This window comes from Pseudochaenichthys georgianus, chromosome 21 (genome assembly GCF_902827115.2).
Source record: "Pseudochaenichthys georgianus chromosome 21, fPseGeo1.2, whole genome shotgun sequence".
Lineage (NCBI taxonomy): Eukaryota > Metazoa > Chordata > Actinopteri > Perciformes > Channichthyidae > Pseudochaenichthys > Pseudochaenichthys georgianus.
The window spans coordinates 29,330,037-29,345,695 of record NC_047523.1 but is presented as its reverse complement, the minus strand read 5'-3'; the positions used below and the strand labels follow the sequence as shown (position 1 = coordinate 29,345,695).

The following is a 15,659-nucleotide window of genomic DNA, read 5'->3' as shown; positions in this document are numbered from 1 at the left end:
ATTTTCTAAATCCACAAAAGCATTTCAATTAATATTGGGAGTCATGTCGTTTGTTGAGAATGTGACCATGTAATAAGCGGGATAATGTGCAGCAGCGCGGTCATTATGGGGAAAAGAACACCTTCATGCCGATCTAGATCCCTCCGCTTCGCGTCGGGCTCCTGATCAGCCTGTCGGTGTTCTTTTCCTGCTTATCCATGAGAGACGTTCTGCAGAGGAGGGGCGTTTCACCGACGACAGGTGTTCTTACTTTTATGTAGCTGACGGAGAATTTTTACTTTACACGACACTGTTCAACACTTAATTCTGCTTTACTCTTTAACTAAACAACCGCGGATGTCTTGAAAGACTCTTTCGCTAAAGATTTTTGAAGATATCCGCGTTCTTGTGACACGTAAATACTGCGCTTCCTATGTTTTGGTGCGGACTGCGTTCACACCAGCAATGAACCGCTCCAGAGTTCGCAAGCAAGCGCTCCGAGACCACCTATTTTAGCGGACCAGAGTCCGGTTGTTTAGTTCACTTAAGAGGTCTCGGACTGCGTTCACACCGACCCAAATGAACCGCACCAAGTGGCTAAACGCACCAGGGTTCGATTCAACCGGACTATACAAGGCAGGTGTGAACGCACTCAGTTAATAAAACATGCGGTAACAAAAAGAAGAAAGAAAATACGCCGCCTGCCGCCATTTTAGGTTCGACTTTTCCAAAAAACTTTTGCAACAAACGTTCCACTTTGAGATTTAACTTAAAACAATATAAAAATACTGTCTTACACGTAAGTTAAATCATTTTTCAAGTGAGGCAGATATTAAATGTAGGCTAGCTAACAAGAGCTCAAATAAAACTAACACACCATGCGACACAAAGTGCATTAGATGCAGAAATGAATAACACATCATTTAAATACTGTGCAAAGGCAAGACGTAACTCACCAGAGTAGTGCGGCCAAAAAAAAGGATCACGATTCCAGCAGTGAGAGCACGGTGGGCAAAGTATTCTTAAAAGTCTGAACGATTTCAATAGAGGCGAGGAGCTAATGGCGGACTCTGGTGAAGGCATGGATGTAATAACATACATGTGTGATAGAACGTCTTGGCACGTCGGGGGCGGAGCACATACGTGATGACGTCAGACCAGCAAAATGTTTGAGTACGAGTGCGAACTGGAGGGGAGCAGGGGGAGCTATAGCTCCCCTAGTGGTGACATGAGCTAAAATACTGATGATGACCAAATAAATTCCATTTTGGGCATGTTTTTTTTTTCAAAGGTGTAAAATAAGTGAAATAAAATTATATTTAGAGTTTATGATTCATGAAAAAAGTGTCGCCTGCTTGCACGCTGCCCGCAGCTCCACTCACTACCCACTCACAAGCTCGTTTAGTTGGCACTGCATGTTTACCAGGCATTGTTGCTGCTGCTGACATGTCGACAAGAAAAAAACAACGTACCTTGGGCAATTTCTTTAAAAAGACGGCCAAACAACCTGATCAAGAAGACCAACTGAATGTCTAGTAGCACATCGTACGTTGTGACTGCTGCTACAACAGAACCGAGAGAGGAGGGAGCTAACGTCAGTGCTAGTGCTAACTTGACAGCTAACGTTAACTTGGGGGCTGAAGAGCCACAAGAAGACGAGCCAATAGAAGCTAACTTGATGACTACAACTACCATAGTAGAGGTCGAAGGAGATGTGGAAGAAGATGATGATGATGATGCTGCTGATGACCACCCCACCTGTTCTTCCTCTTCCTCCCTGCCTGCTGCTCGAGATGGGGGGGGGGCGAAGTTGCTGCGGTGGTCCCGCGGCCGCCGGCTGTCTGGACCAGCCAACAGTGGAGTGAGTGGATCACATTTTAAATTGATTTAATTAAACAGTCAAACGTTACATTGGTGGTCCGTGGATTATTTATTATCAAGTTGATTGAAGTTTGCGTAGCCCATACATGCTCGGGAAATCTGTTGACATGAACATGATCCATCGGGACGTTTCATGTAAATGTAGACCTGTGGCACCACCCCTTGTGCAACAGATTTTCTCTTTATAATAGGCATATGTCTGTGCTGTTGCTATTAATGCGCGGATCAGCATTTTACCCCCCCCCCCCCCCCGCAACAACAAAAAAATCCCGGCTCCCCCGGTGACCGTGGTATAGTTCGCACACTACCAATATGACCCAAAGTGGTTGAACACTGTATACACAATATTAAAAATCAGTTCATAGTCATCAGAAAATTAGCGGTGAATTAACTTTTTTAAATGTTTAAGTTAAAACAACCCATTTTCTTTCAGAAGCTTGTAATGTTCGGTCTTACAGTGTGCAAGAACACTGGTGATTCTGTGAAATCACTGGCTGATTAGTGGTTTTGCAAAATCACTGTTGTGGTTGTAGTGGTTTTTCAAAATCACTTACTGATTCAATAAGTTACAGAATTGTATAATTATATAAATATAGGTAAAATATAGGTTACATGGGTCATTCCAGAATTGGAGGACAATTTAGACACCAACATTTTTGAAAAATGAACCTTTTATTTTATAATATGTTTTTATGTATTTAGGAAAAACAGATAACAAACCATCAAACAAAGTGATGTGCCCAGCTAGGCATACAATTCATATTTTCCAATTAAGAATTACCCCTGTTACTCTAATTATAGTAACAGGGTTGAAAATCAATGCTAATTTGAGCTCTAACCTTAGGAATTATTGCTAGATGTAGCATGTAATGCTACTTTCAAGGCAAGACAAACTTGGATATCTAATGCAAGAAAAATAACTTTGAAATGAATATGCTTTATTCTGATAATATGAGTAACAGGGTTGAGTGGGTCAGAGTGCCACACTCTTTTAAGACTGAAAAGATTGTAAAAAATATGAAAAAAGAGAGGACTTAGTTTTGGTCTACCCATGGCACTAGCACATGGCTTGCTGATGTCACTTCCACTGTGTCATCTGATTTACAGTTTGTTCACTTCCTGTGCCAATCTAAAAAGGTTTGGGTAACAGGGTTGAACGCATGTTGAGGGACACACCTGTGCAACATTATTGTTATCTAAAATATGTTTATGATTTAACAAATTGATTTTACCATTACAAGAGACATATATCAATAGAATAATACCAAAAAAAGTAAATAAAATCCCTATTTTAAATGTTATATTTGACATGCAAGTTGGTCACCAAGAACAAGACAAGACAAGAGAAAAATGCCATTGTAGAGGATGTTTGAGAGCTATTTGATTATTTAAATAATATTTTGAAACCACTTTTTCTACAACTTTATATACATTTTGTCTCAATACAAGTATGTTTAACACAACAAGTGCATGTTTTAGCATTTTGGGCATGGATTATTAGATTTTTTATATGGGGGACATGAAATGTCCTCCAATTCTGGAATGACCCACATACCTTGTGTTGTGAGAAATGACAAAAAGATGGTTCCAGAATGATTCAGAAGTGGGAAAATGAATAAAGCAACCTCTGGGTTAAAAATAACCCAGGCAGGTGTTCAACTGCAATTGAAGCCCTAATAACCCTTTTGACCCAGCATGAACAACCCACCAGTGTGTTACCCAAATAACCCATAATCATGACCCAGCCAAATCAACCCAGCAATGTGTTTATAGAAATAACCCAGCATTTTTTAGAGTGTAGTGTTAAAAAAATATGTACTATTACGACTGTGACATTCTGACAAACAAACATAAGGGGGCTGTCATGTGCAGCTTAATGAGTCATGTGATGAACAGCATCTCTTGAATTAAGACTGAAAAATGGACTTAACTGACCTGATAAATAAAAACATGTATAGCATGAAGGAATTAACCATTACAAACTTATAATGTGTATAATTCTGAAATGGGCTTTTTGCATGGCCTGTAACTTTTACTTCAGGCAGTGCTGATGCTTATGTTGTTTTACTTAAGTATGATTTTTGAATAAAGGGCTTCTTCTTGTAAAAGAGCATTTTTACAAAAAATGAGTGGTATTAATAGTTTTATATTGTGCTACACTTATTTTACTACTTTCTGTAACACTGACATGAGCCATTCCCTGCATAATAACGAGTTGCCTACTTGTTTTTTTTGTATTGTGAATATAGGACATTCTGTACGCTTATTAAATACACATTATGAATGCCTGCTTAAAGTGATAGGCTATGCAATTTTTACAAAAGCCGTTTTTTTTCCTTCCACTTCCACCACTGCCTGGCACTACTTTGTTAAACTGGTTTCCAGAGGGCCTCCTCTATCGTTACATCAGAGCAGGAGCTACGCGAGGGCGGGATAACTTTGAAAGGGGCCGTCTTAAATCCCAGAACTCCTTTCAAAACCAGCAGAGGGAACCGACCAAGCAACGGTGTCCATCACTTCAGGAAAGGACCAGCCACCCGACGTTTCCAGACAACCAGCAACGAACCCCGGAAGAAAAACCCCAAGATGGCCCCTATCTGCATCAAGACTGTTTTAATCAGTGAAAGTGTCGATCCTCGCTGTAAGGCGATTCTGGAGGAAAATGGCATTCGAGTTACGGAAAAACCCAATATGAAAAGAGATGAATTAATGGCGGAGATTAAGGTAAAGTTTGCACACCAGTGTCGCACAAAAGGTTTATCTTGCACCGGCTGTCGTTTTTTATTCCTGCGCCACATATTTGTAAAAAGTTTAGCTCGCATAATGTTAAAGCTCCTGCCAATCAGTTTAGCTGTGCGCATGTCTTGAGTGAAAGTATTGTCACTGGAGTAATGCCTGTTTTTGGTTGTTTTTTCATACAACGTTTAATTTTAGGCAATATACCAATACCCTTTTTCTCAGGCTTTTCCTCTGAGCCAGACACGTATTTGTCTGGTTTGGATGTGCCCATTGATTGAATGTAGTTGCATTTAGCACCGCCCCTTGTGAAGCTGATGCAACTCATCCCTGATTTTACCAGCTCTCCCATCACTTTCTCACAGTGCCACATGCAGCAGATTTTGTCAGTTTATTGCAGAGGGCCGGCTGTGCATGTATCAGAAACTAGTATTTGCCTTTGTATCATTTTAGATTTTTGCAGAGGGCCGGCTGTGCATGTATCAGAAACTAGTATTTGCCTTTGTATCATTTTAGATTTGTTGAACTTGGATCAGAAAGTATTGATTGCAATGAAATAGTTATAATACAAACGTAATGGATAAAAGTGTTTTGCAGTATGCAGGACTTGGCTAACCTCTTGTAAGGGCCTTAAGCAAAAGTGAGTGGTTTGCATTGTTTTTTTAAACCACTGAGTCCATATTATGAAGTGGGGTTATTTAGGGTAATTTTCCATAGTCTATCCACAGTAGATGGATGTAGCACACCCCATGTTCCTGGTTAACGGCTGTCTGACAGCAAGGTAAAGTAGTAAACAGATTATTTAGCTAAAATACATTTTGCTTTAACTCTGTTCATAGCAGAACATACTTTTCAATGCTGTAACTCCTGTTTGCGTCTCCAAACTGGGAACGTGCTGACAGCCATCTATTGTAGACACAAGTACAAGTGTGGACAAGTACCTCATGTAACCCAACTTCAAAACCTGAACTATTCCTAAATCTCATTAAGCCCACATTGTTCTTACTGCCCTCATGTGTGCTTTCTGCTTCGAGTTATATGTGGTGCTGCTTTCACATCTGGTGCTGGGTTGTTCCAGTCCTAACGACCTTCACCCAGTGCCATTTTGTTGCCACTGGCTTTCTACAAACAATAAAAGAGGAGTTAACATGAAGTCATATTGAACAACAATACCTTATTCATTGGACAGTTTTTTTGTTGTCACTGTGCCTTCTGAGTATATTGCTTTTCTCTGTTGTTCACAAAATGTTATTTAATATGAGCAACTGTGCCTCTTTAAACACGAAGCAAAGATAGAAAATGTGTCCAAAAGCAACATGTTGTTACTTGGTGATAACAGACAATACTGTGTTGTCGAGCTGACCTGTTTCCATGGTTACAAATGTATCTTGTAAAAATGTAGGCCACACAGATCAGGAGATGGCTTTGTTTACGGCTCATGGTCAATTTACATTAATAAAACTACAAGTTCAACAAAAAATGCTTCCCTAGAAGAATGGGGCATCAAGATATAGTCTTGGTTTTAAGGGCCTTTTCATTACCGTTTGTTTTATGCTGTAGTGGCACAATTGACCAAAAACCTTTGCACTAGTCTAATATACTGAGCAGAGTGATTTAGTGGAAGGTTTTTGGAAACATGGACATTGGCACTTTGTTGAGGTGTAAATCTAGCCTTTAATAAACTACCAACAGATATAAAACTCCATGAGATGAACTGTGATCCTCTCTCCACCCTAGGACTACGATGGCCTTGTGGTCAGATCTGCCACAAAGGTAACAGCTGATGTCATCAATGCTGCTAATCTGAAAATCATCGGAAGAGCTGGAACCGGCGTGGACAATGTGGATGTTGATGCTGCCACCAAGAAGGGTATTATTGTCATGAAGTAAGTATCCAGTCTATGTAACGTACTTCCTGTGCAGTTTCAGTATACTGTACTGTCCATTAACTGTCGACTGTTTTCTCCAGCACACCAAGCGGAAACACCATCAGTGCTGCCGAGCTGACATGTGCCCTGCTGATGAGCCTCTCAAGGTGAGATCAGCCGTTGTCAACATGCTTTTTTTTAAGTGCATGGAAGTTCTGCACGAGTGCCATTATCATGTGGTTGTTTTTCCAGATTTGTGCCTCAGGCTGCCATGTCGATGAAGCAAGGGAACTGGGATCGCAAAAAGGTAAGCAGAAATTTTTGTTTGCCCCCATATGCTGTGCATGTTTGCAGTGGGCACACAAAGCGGTTACTGATGCATGGTCGGCTCCATTGTTCAGCCAGTCATCACTGATCAGATGTGAAGCTTGGATGAGGTCAATGTTTTTTTCTAATTCTACAGTTCATGGGTGCAGAGCTCTATGGCAAGGTCCTTGGAATAGTTGGACTTGGAAGAATAGGAAAGGAAGTCGCCTCAAGAATGCAATCATTCGGCATGAGGGTAAGTTATACTTGACTAAACTGTTCACTATTTGCACTTGGTGATTGAATTAAGCAAACATGGCTTTTTTTCTCCCTTCCTTAGACAATCGGCTATGATCCAATCACTCCTCCTGAGGTGACAGCCAGCTGGGGGGTGGAGCAGATGTCCCTGGAGCAGTTGTGGCCACAGTGTCACTACATCACTGTTCACACTCCTCTGATGCCCTCTACTGTCGGTTAGTCTCAAAGCTCTCATCATTACATAGCCATCGTTCATTTTACTGAAAATGTGAACCTCAATTGTATTTTTTTTGCCCAAGGTCTTCTTAATGATGAATCGTTTGCTAAATGCAAGAAAGGAGTAAAGGTTGTTAACTGTGCACGAGGGGGCATCATCGATGAGGACGCTCTCCTCCGAGCTCTGGAGTCCGGACAGTGCGGAGGAGCGGGGCTCGATGTCTTTGTTGAGGCAAGACGATTGGAACATGAAATTGTGTCATTTATCACTCTTTAATATTAATAAAAGGGTTTCTCCATCTTACTTTGTGATCATGCTTTTGCCACAGGAGCCTCCTAAGAACCGTCCATTGGTCGACCACCCTAACGTGATCAGCTGTCCTCACCTGGGAGCCAGCACGAAGGAGGCGCAGGCTCGCTGTGGGGAGGACATCGCTCTGCAGATTGTGGACATGGTGAAGGGCAAGAAGCTGATCGGAGCAGTAAGTAACACTACGTTCTACTTGTAACAAATTCCTTCTCAGACCTTGACATTTTTTGTTGCCATACATATTGAAGTGTTACATTTTATCAACCCTTTTTTTTGATGCAGCATGCAAGACATTTTACATTTAAAAATAAATAAAAGCCATGTAAAATATAAATGCTAAATTACACCCATTTTGATACACTTCATGACCGAAAGAACGAGATCGCGGATACAAGCGGCCGAGATGGGTTTCCTCCGCCGGGTGGCTGGTGTCTCCCTTAGAGATAAGGTGAGAAGTTCGGTCATCAGGGAGGGACTCGGAGTTGAGCCGCTCCTCCTTCGCGTCGAAAGGAGCCAGTTGAGGTGGTTCGGGCACCTAGTTAGAATGCCACCTGGGCGCCTCCCTAGGGAGGTGTTCCAAGCACGTCCAGCTGGGAAGAGACCAAGGGGTAGACCTAGGACCAGGTGGAGGGATTATATCTCTTCGCTGGCCTGGGAGCGCCTTGGGATCCCCCAGTCAGAGCTGGTTGATGTCGCCAGGGAAAAGAAAGTTTGGGGCTCTCTGCTGGAACTGCTACCCCCGCGACCCGACCACGGATAAGCGGGAGAAGATGGATGGATTGATACACTTAGCTTGTCATATTTAATAAAACAAAAAGTGAACAATATTTGAGAAGGTTTTCTTTTTTTGTAAAGCAATTGTACTTTACACTTTATGTTCAATACCCGTTAACTTAATGTCCAATGATTATGCTTTCTGTCAGGAGAGATTAAGTTGAGGTGAATGAAGAAACAAATGAGTAGACACAAATAAAAATCCAATTTACGTTTTTGTAGGCACCCAAATGGTCAGACTTCGAAAATATGCCAGCACACCCAGTTCACAAAAGCACTCCACTGTTCATGTCTTGTTTTTATATTCATTCTCCTTTTTTGTAGGTAAATGCATCAGTTTTGGCCAGCACTTTCTCCCAGGAATCTCACCAGCTGATCAAACTCGGAGAAGCTGTTGGAGCCGTGCTGCAGTCATGCACTTCTTCTAAGAAACCTTTCACAAGTGTTCAAATCTCTACTCAAGGTAAAACCACTCATCTAACCGATTTAAGGGGCTGTCATATAACATAGATAGAAAATATTGTAATCGTGTTCTCTTTCTCCCTCTAGTGGTATGATTCTGAAATGATCACTGTTGTGTCTGCAGTTGATGGCTTTCTGCTGTTTTTCTAAAATCCACATTTAATTTGAAGTATTTAACTGTCAACACCATCCACAATTTTCTTTAAACCAGGGGATTGCATGAAGTCCTCCACTGGTTACATGACTGCATCAGTACTGGTTGGATTGCTGGCCAATGGATCTGGCTCCTGCCCGAACCTAATCAATGTGCTCAGCCTGGCCAAGGAGTCTGGAATCACGGTACAGCAGAAACTAATTCTGGCAAGTCCACATGACAATAACGTGTGTGTCTTCTTTTTTTTCATAAAGTCTTCCTACATGTATTTCTCCAGGTAAACCAGGCCCACTGCTCATCTGATGCGGCAGGTGGTGTGTGTACGGTGGAGATCGTGGCCAGCGGCAGCAGCTTCAAAGCCACTGGTTCAGTTCAGGGTGGCGTGCCGGTGCTGCTGGAGCTGAGTGGCAGTGTGTTCAGACAGCCGGTCTCTCTCACTGGAAACCTGCTGTTCCTCAAGGCCTGCGCAAGTCCACAGCTCCTGTCCTCGGTGGCTGGTAAGGAATTTTAGGATGAGGCTATTTCCCAGTAATGCTCTGGTGAAATCACACAAAACTATATATGTGACCTGCTCTATCGAAATCAGTCGCATTGACCCGAAGACACATTTTGAGTTGTATACACTGCTGGAAAGAAGAGATTCCTAGCTTTCTAATGATATCAGGATTGTTTTTGTACTCAAAATATTAAGCGAAATATGTCACATTATATAATGACTGTCACCGAGTCATCATTTTGAGAAAAAGGCCTTCAAAGTTTCCTCTTCTCTGGAATCCATCGATCTGATTGATTAGCGGAGCAAATGATCAAAATACTACAGAGGGAAGATATTTTCGTTTGGATTACTGGTCTGGGGGAAGCTCACGAGTGTGTGTGTTTGTGTAATTTTGCGTTTGTGTGTATTGCGTTTGTTTCCCGGGGAAAACCCTCACGAGAAACACCGGCTGTTGTTATGCCTGCTGTGACGTTAAGTTACTCCGTTCTCCGCTTGTAATTATGCCGTTACAAGCTTCAAAGTTGTATTTATCATCTGAATTTGCCGAAACAAGTTTAATATTCTGAAAGCCAAGACTTTGTTTAATTGAAATCAGATGAAAACAAACTGTAACGGACCCTGCCGTGTTATCTATGATTACTATACGCTTACATTCATAATGTCAGCCGGAGGGAGGGGGGGCGGCGGCGCTGCGGAAGAGCAGATTGCCTGTCATCTTCCCTTTACAAGCTTAAAGGAATGGTCCACTCATTAGATAATTAATCAAAACTTCAGTATTTAGTGAAACATTATGTTTAAACCATACCCTGAAGAAATCAGCGATATTCCCCGGTAAATAATGATTTTATAGCTCTTTTTTATCAAAACCTGTATATTCCGTCTGGCCGCCGCCATTTTTGCCATTTTCAGTAGTCACGTGATGGTCGTGACGTCATCCATGCGTTCACTTTGTCAACACACGGAAACATGGCGGAGTATTTGAGTTCGGACTCGTCAGCAGAGGAAGAAGTTTTGACCAATGTGAAGAGATTGGATGGGGGAATTCAGCCATACATATCAGTATGACAATACGACACCCTCTGTCCTTAGACCCTCACATCGTACAAGGAAAAACTTCCGAAGAAAACCCACAGTTTAAAGGGAACATGGGAGAAACCTCAGGGAGAGCAACAGAGGAGGGATCCCTCTCCCAGGACAGACAGACGTGCAATAGATGCCGTGTGTAAATTGAAAAGATAATACATTTGCAACATGGGTAGTCCAAATGTTTGGAAATGCATGTGTGTATAATAGGAAGATGATATAAGATACTATATGTATGCATGTAGTACCACCCTTGCTAGCGATTCCCTCTCTAGTTTAGCATACTCAGCTTCCCATAGAATCACGATTTTATGGGGCCGGAAAAAACTGGGGGGAAATACACACTAGCCGGTACTACGCTATATGGAAAGGCCACCAAAAACTGTCCTGGCCTGGACGCTAAAGGACGTTAAAACGGGGCTAGCCGCTGCAATGGAAATGCGCTATAACATACCTTATTCTTACTCCGAGCACTACTTCTGCTCCTCCGTCGCTTCACACTTGCAGAGGGCGATTTCTCAACTGGCCGAACTGGTGTCCTGGTCGGTGATGACACCAGAAAGACCGATGGTACTGCATCTCCATTAAGTAATGGTTGTTCCATAAATCCCATGTTATGTTTGATCATACTCTCAGAGTAGTCGTCCGGAAATCAATCAATCAATCAATCAATGTTTATTTATATAGCCCAATATCACAAATGTTACATTTGTCTCAGTGGTCTTCACAGTGTGTACAGAATATCAGTATGACAATACGACACCCTCTGTCCTTAGACCCTCACATCGCACAAGGAAAAACTTCCAAAGAAAACCCAGTTTAAAGGGAAAAATGGGAGAAACCTCAGGGAGAGCAACAGAGGAGGGATCCCTCTCCCAGGACGGACAGACGTGCAATAGATGCCGTGTGTAAATTGAAAAGATAATACATTTGCAACATAGGTAGTCCAAATGTTTGGAAATGCATGTGTGTATAATAGGAAGATGAATCCACGAGGATATCCATCCAGGACCTATGATCCAGGACCACAGCCACGACTCAAGATCCAGCGCTCGCGATCCAGGACACAGGACCGCAGGATCATCCATGACTCCGGATCCCAGCGTATATAGACACCAAAAAGAAAGACATTTGGGGAAGCTGGGTTAATCGGAACATGAGTGTACACGGGTATAGACAGAGAGAAGGAAGAAGTAAGATGTCCCCCGACAAACTAAGCCTATATCAGCAAAACTAGGGGCTGAATCTAATCAGCCCTAACTATAAGCTTTATCAAAAAGGAAGGTCTTAAGCGCACTCTTAAAAACGGATAGGGTGTCTGCCGCCCGAACACAAACTGGAAGCTGATTCCACAAATGTGGAGCTTGATAAGAAAAGGCTCTGGCTCCCATTGTACTTTTAAAGATTCTAGGAACAACCAACAACCCTGCATTCTTGGAACGCAATGCCCTAGTAGGACAGTAGGGTATAATGAGTTCTTTAAGGTAAGATGGCGCCTGCCCATTAAGGGCTTTGTAGGCGAGAAGAAGAATTTTAAATTCTATCCTGTGTTCTATAGGGAGCCAGTGTAAGGCAGCCAGAATAGGAGTAATGTGGTCCCTTTTCCTAACTCTGGTTAGTACACGAGCCGCAGCATTTTGAATCAGCTGAAGCGACTTGATTGACTTCTTAGTACTCCCTGATAATAGAGAGTTACAATAATCCAGCCTAGAAGTAACAAATGCATGGACTAGTTTCTCTGCATCGTTTTGAGGCAAGATATGCCTGATTTTTGCAATGTTACGTAGATGGAAGTAGGCGGTCCTTGAAATTGATTTTATGTGGGCGTTAAAGGATAAATCCTGATCAAATATAACACCAAGATTCCTTACAGTCTCACTGGAGGCCAAATTAATGCCATCCATAGTTAGTATGTCTTTAGATAATTTGTTTCGTAGATTCTTCGGGCCAAGTACAATAACTTCAGTTTTGGTCGTGTTTAACATCAAAAAGTTTAAGGTCATCCACGTTTTTAAGTCCTTAAGGCAGTCTTGAATTTTATTTAGATGATTAATTTCATCAGGCTTGATTGATAAATATAGTTGAGTATCATCCGCATAACAATGAAAGTTTACAGAATGATTCCTTATAATATTGCCTAACGGAAGCATATATAATGTGAACAAAATAGGTCCGAGCACTGAGCCCTGTGGCACTCCATGGCTAACTTTGGTTTGCGTGGAAGATTCATCGTTAACACGTACAAACTGAGAGCGTTCAGATAGATAGGACCTAAACCAGCCTAAAGCAGTTCCCTGTATGCCAACTAAGTGCTCTAGTCTTTGCAATAGGATATCATGGTCGATAGTATCAAATGCAGCACTAAGATCGAGCAAAACAAGAATAGAGACAAGTCCCTTGTCTGAGGCTATTAGAATATCATTTGTGACTTTAACCAGAGCTGTCTCTGTGCTATGATGTGTTCTAAAGCCAGACTGAAAATCTTCAAATAAATCATTGTTTTTTAAGTAATCACACAACTGTTTTGCGACCGCTTTCTCAAGAATTTTTGAGAGGAACGGAAGATTAGAAATAGGTCTATAGTTGGCTAAAACCTCTGGATCGAGGTTGTGCTTTTTAAGAAGCGGTTGTATCACTGCTACTTTGAATGATTGTGGAACATAGCCTGATAATAAAGACATATTCATAATATTTAATAAAGAAGTGCTAATTAATGGAAAAACTTCCTTCAACAGCTTAGTTGGAATTGGGTCTAACATGCACGTGGATGGTTTAGAAGAGAGAATCATTGAATGTAATTGTTCAAGGTTAATGGCTGAAAAGCATTCTAGTTTACTATCTAGTGTAATATTAGAACTTACGATTCCGGGAGCTGTTGATAACACTATACTGGTCAAAGGCAAGAGGTCATTAATTTTGTTTCTAAGAGTAACAATTTTATCGTTAAAAAAGCACATAAAATCATTACTACTGAGTGCTATGGGAATAGAAGGCTCAATCGAGCTGTGGCTCTCTGTCAGCCTGGCTACAGTGCTGAAAAGAAATCTTGCATTATTCTTATTCTCATCTATTAATGAAGAGTAGTAGGCTGCTCTCGCTTTACGCAGTGCTTTCTTATATTCATTGAGAGTAATATGCCAAATTAAACGAGATTCTTCAAGTTTAGTGGAACGCCATATCCTTTCAAGTTGTCTAGACTTTTGCTTTATTTTGCGGGTTTCGGCATTATGCCATGGAGCTAATCTATGTTGTTTTATTTTCTTCTTTTTCAAAGGAGCAACAGAGTCTAATTTTATTCGCAGCGCATCTATAGCACTATCAACAACATGATCAATTTGGGGTGGTGTACATTTTGTATAAGTTTCCTCCCCTACATGCAGACATGCTATCGAGTTAAGTATTGGTTGAATCTCTTCCTTAAATGTGGCTATAGCACTAACAGATAGGTTTCTGCTGCAAGAGCTTTTGACTAATGCTTTGTAGTCTAGTAACAGTACTTCAAAAGTTACTAAGAAATGGTCGGATAAAGCAGGATTATGCGGTTCGACTAATAGTTGCTCAATTTCAATACCATAAGTCAGAACAAGGTCGAGAGTGTGATTATAACAGTGGGTTGGTTTATTTACACTCTGACAGAAACCAACAGAATCTAATATAGAGTTAAATGCAACAGTAAGGCTATTTTTATCATCGTCAACATGAATATTAAAGTCACCTACGATAATTACTTTGTCTGTTTTAAGAACCAAAGTTGATAAAAACTCAGAGAATTCTGATAAGAATTCTGAATAAGGACCTGGTGCACGATACACTGTAACAAATAAGATTGGCTGCAAAGTTTTCCAGGTCGGATGCGTAAGACTAAAAACGAGGCTTTCAAAAGAGGAAATTTGAAATGTTCGCTGCATTCATGAGCCTGTGAATCTTTCGGTTCGGGCCGGCCACATTTCGCTAGCCACTGCCTCCGAATGTACTTCTTACGCTTACCTTTTGGCAACAGATGGAACCGAGCATTCCGTGGATTGTTCCTATCAGAATTGTGGCAATATTTCGCGATACAGTGAGGCATATTTGAAGAGAGAAACTACAGTAAATAACATGGAGATCAACGTGTCTTCGAAAACCAAACGCATGGTTTACGTCACGTCCGGAAAATGGCGGCGCCCACAGTGTTGATGTTATTTCGGTATATAATCAGTTTAAAATCACTGATAATGTCATCGGATTAAAAAAAAAAAAAAAAAGACTGGCAGAGACTGGTCTGTTTTATCGGATGATAATTATTTAAAAATGAGTGTCATGAGCATACCATTCCTTTTTAAAGAATGTATTTATCGTGTGAGTTTGGAAATAAAAGTTTCATATTCTGAAAGGTAACACTTTGTTTGTTTAAAATCAAACAAAACACCCAAACCCCGAAAAAATAGTTTTTTTACGCAAACCATGTTTATTTTGAAATGAGCCGTTGCGACTTCCGACTGATTTCGATAGAGCGGGTCACATATGTATTCCCTATTGTTAAATTGGTTTTCATTTTGGCTGACAGGTAGCTCTGAGTTATGACTTTTAAGCCCTTGGGCTGTTATTTCCTTTAATCATACCTGTTTTATCTTTTCCATTGTTTTTTGTAGGAGTTCTGGCCACAGCGGGAGTGGAGATCCAGTCCTTCAGTGCTCCTGCAGACCATACTGGGGATCTGTGGTATTGTGTGGGGGTGTCCTCTCTCCCAGGAGACCTCAGTGTTTTGAAGCCTTTGGTTAAGGAGGTTGCACAGCTCAGCATTTAAATGACAGCAACAATGCCATCTGAAAGTCTTATCTCTGAGAGTGTCAAATATAATTGATCTCTCTGGTCTTAGCGTTTACAACTAACAACTTTGTTTAGAAGTTGAAACCTAATGGTTTAAAACATGCATTTTGATAACATTCCAGTGTTTAGATGTTTTACATGCAGTTTGTAAAAGTTATAAATAAAAATAAATGTTGAGTGTCTAATGCTGCTTGTCGTTTTGTTTACAGAGGTGGAAAAAAAAAGTACAACTGCTAAAATCGCAGCAATAACAATTGTTATGTAACTGCAGTTGGGTGTTTTTCATTCAGTAATCTTCACACTGTCACTTTTACAGATGTTTTGTGT

General features: G+C 41.1%; 1 protein-coding gene across 1 annotated transcript; it reads left to right on the top strand.

The window, feature by feature from the left end:
* Positions 1-4,262: 4,262 nt before the first annotated feature.
* On the top strand, positions 4,263-15,517 carry phgdh (phosphoglycerate dehydrogenase). The gene is made up of 12 exons (XM_034109987.2): positions 4,263-4,584; positions 6,334-6,482; positions 6,566-6,631; positions 6,717-6,771; positions 6,928-7,026; positions 7,111-7,243; positions 7,328-7,476; positions 7,574-7,726; positions 8,653-8,791; positions 9,002-9,129; positions 9,222-9,441; positions 15,155-15,517. The coding sequence occupies exons 1-12, from the start codon at positions 4,447-4,449 to the stop codon at positions 15,307-15,309; spliced, it is 1,584 nt and encodes a 527-aa protein (XP_033965878.1). The 5' UTR covers positions 4,263-4,446; the 3' UTR covers positions 15,310-15,517.
* Positions 15,518-15,659: the final 142 nt, after the last annotated feature.

Bases quoted from the DNA above. Each gene is read 5' to 3' on its own strand.
- phgdh (XM_034109987.2), top strand. From the start codon at position 4,447: ATGGCCCCTATCTGCATCAAGACTGTTTTAATCAGTGAAAGTGTCGAT. The intron at 7,027-7,110 runs GTAAGTTATACT...TCCCTTCCTTAG, and splicing joins TGCAATCATTCGGCATGAGG to ACAATCGGCTATGATCCAAT. The intron at 7,727-8,652 runs GTAAGTAACACT...CCTTTTTTGTAG, and splicing joins GCAAGAAGCTGATCGGAGCA to GTAAATGCATCAGTTTTGGC.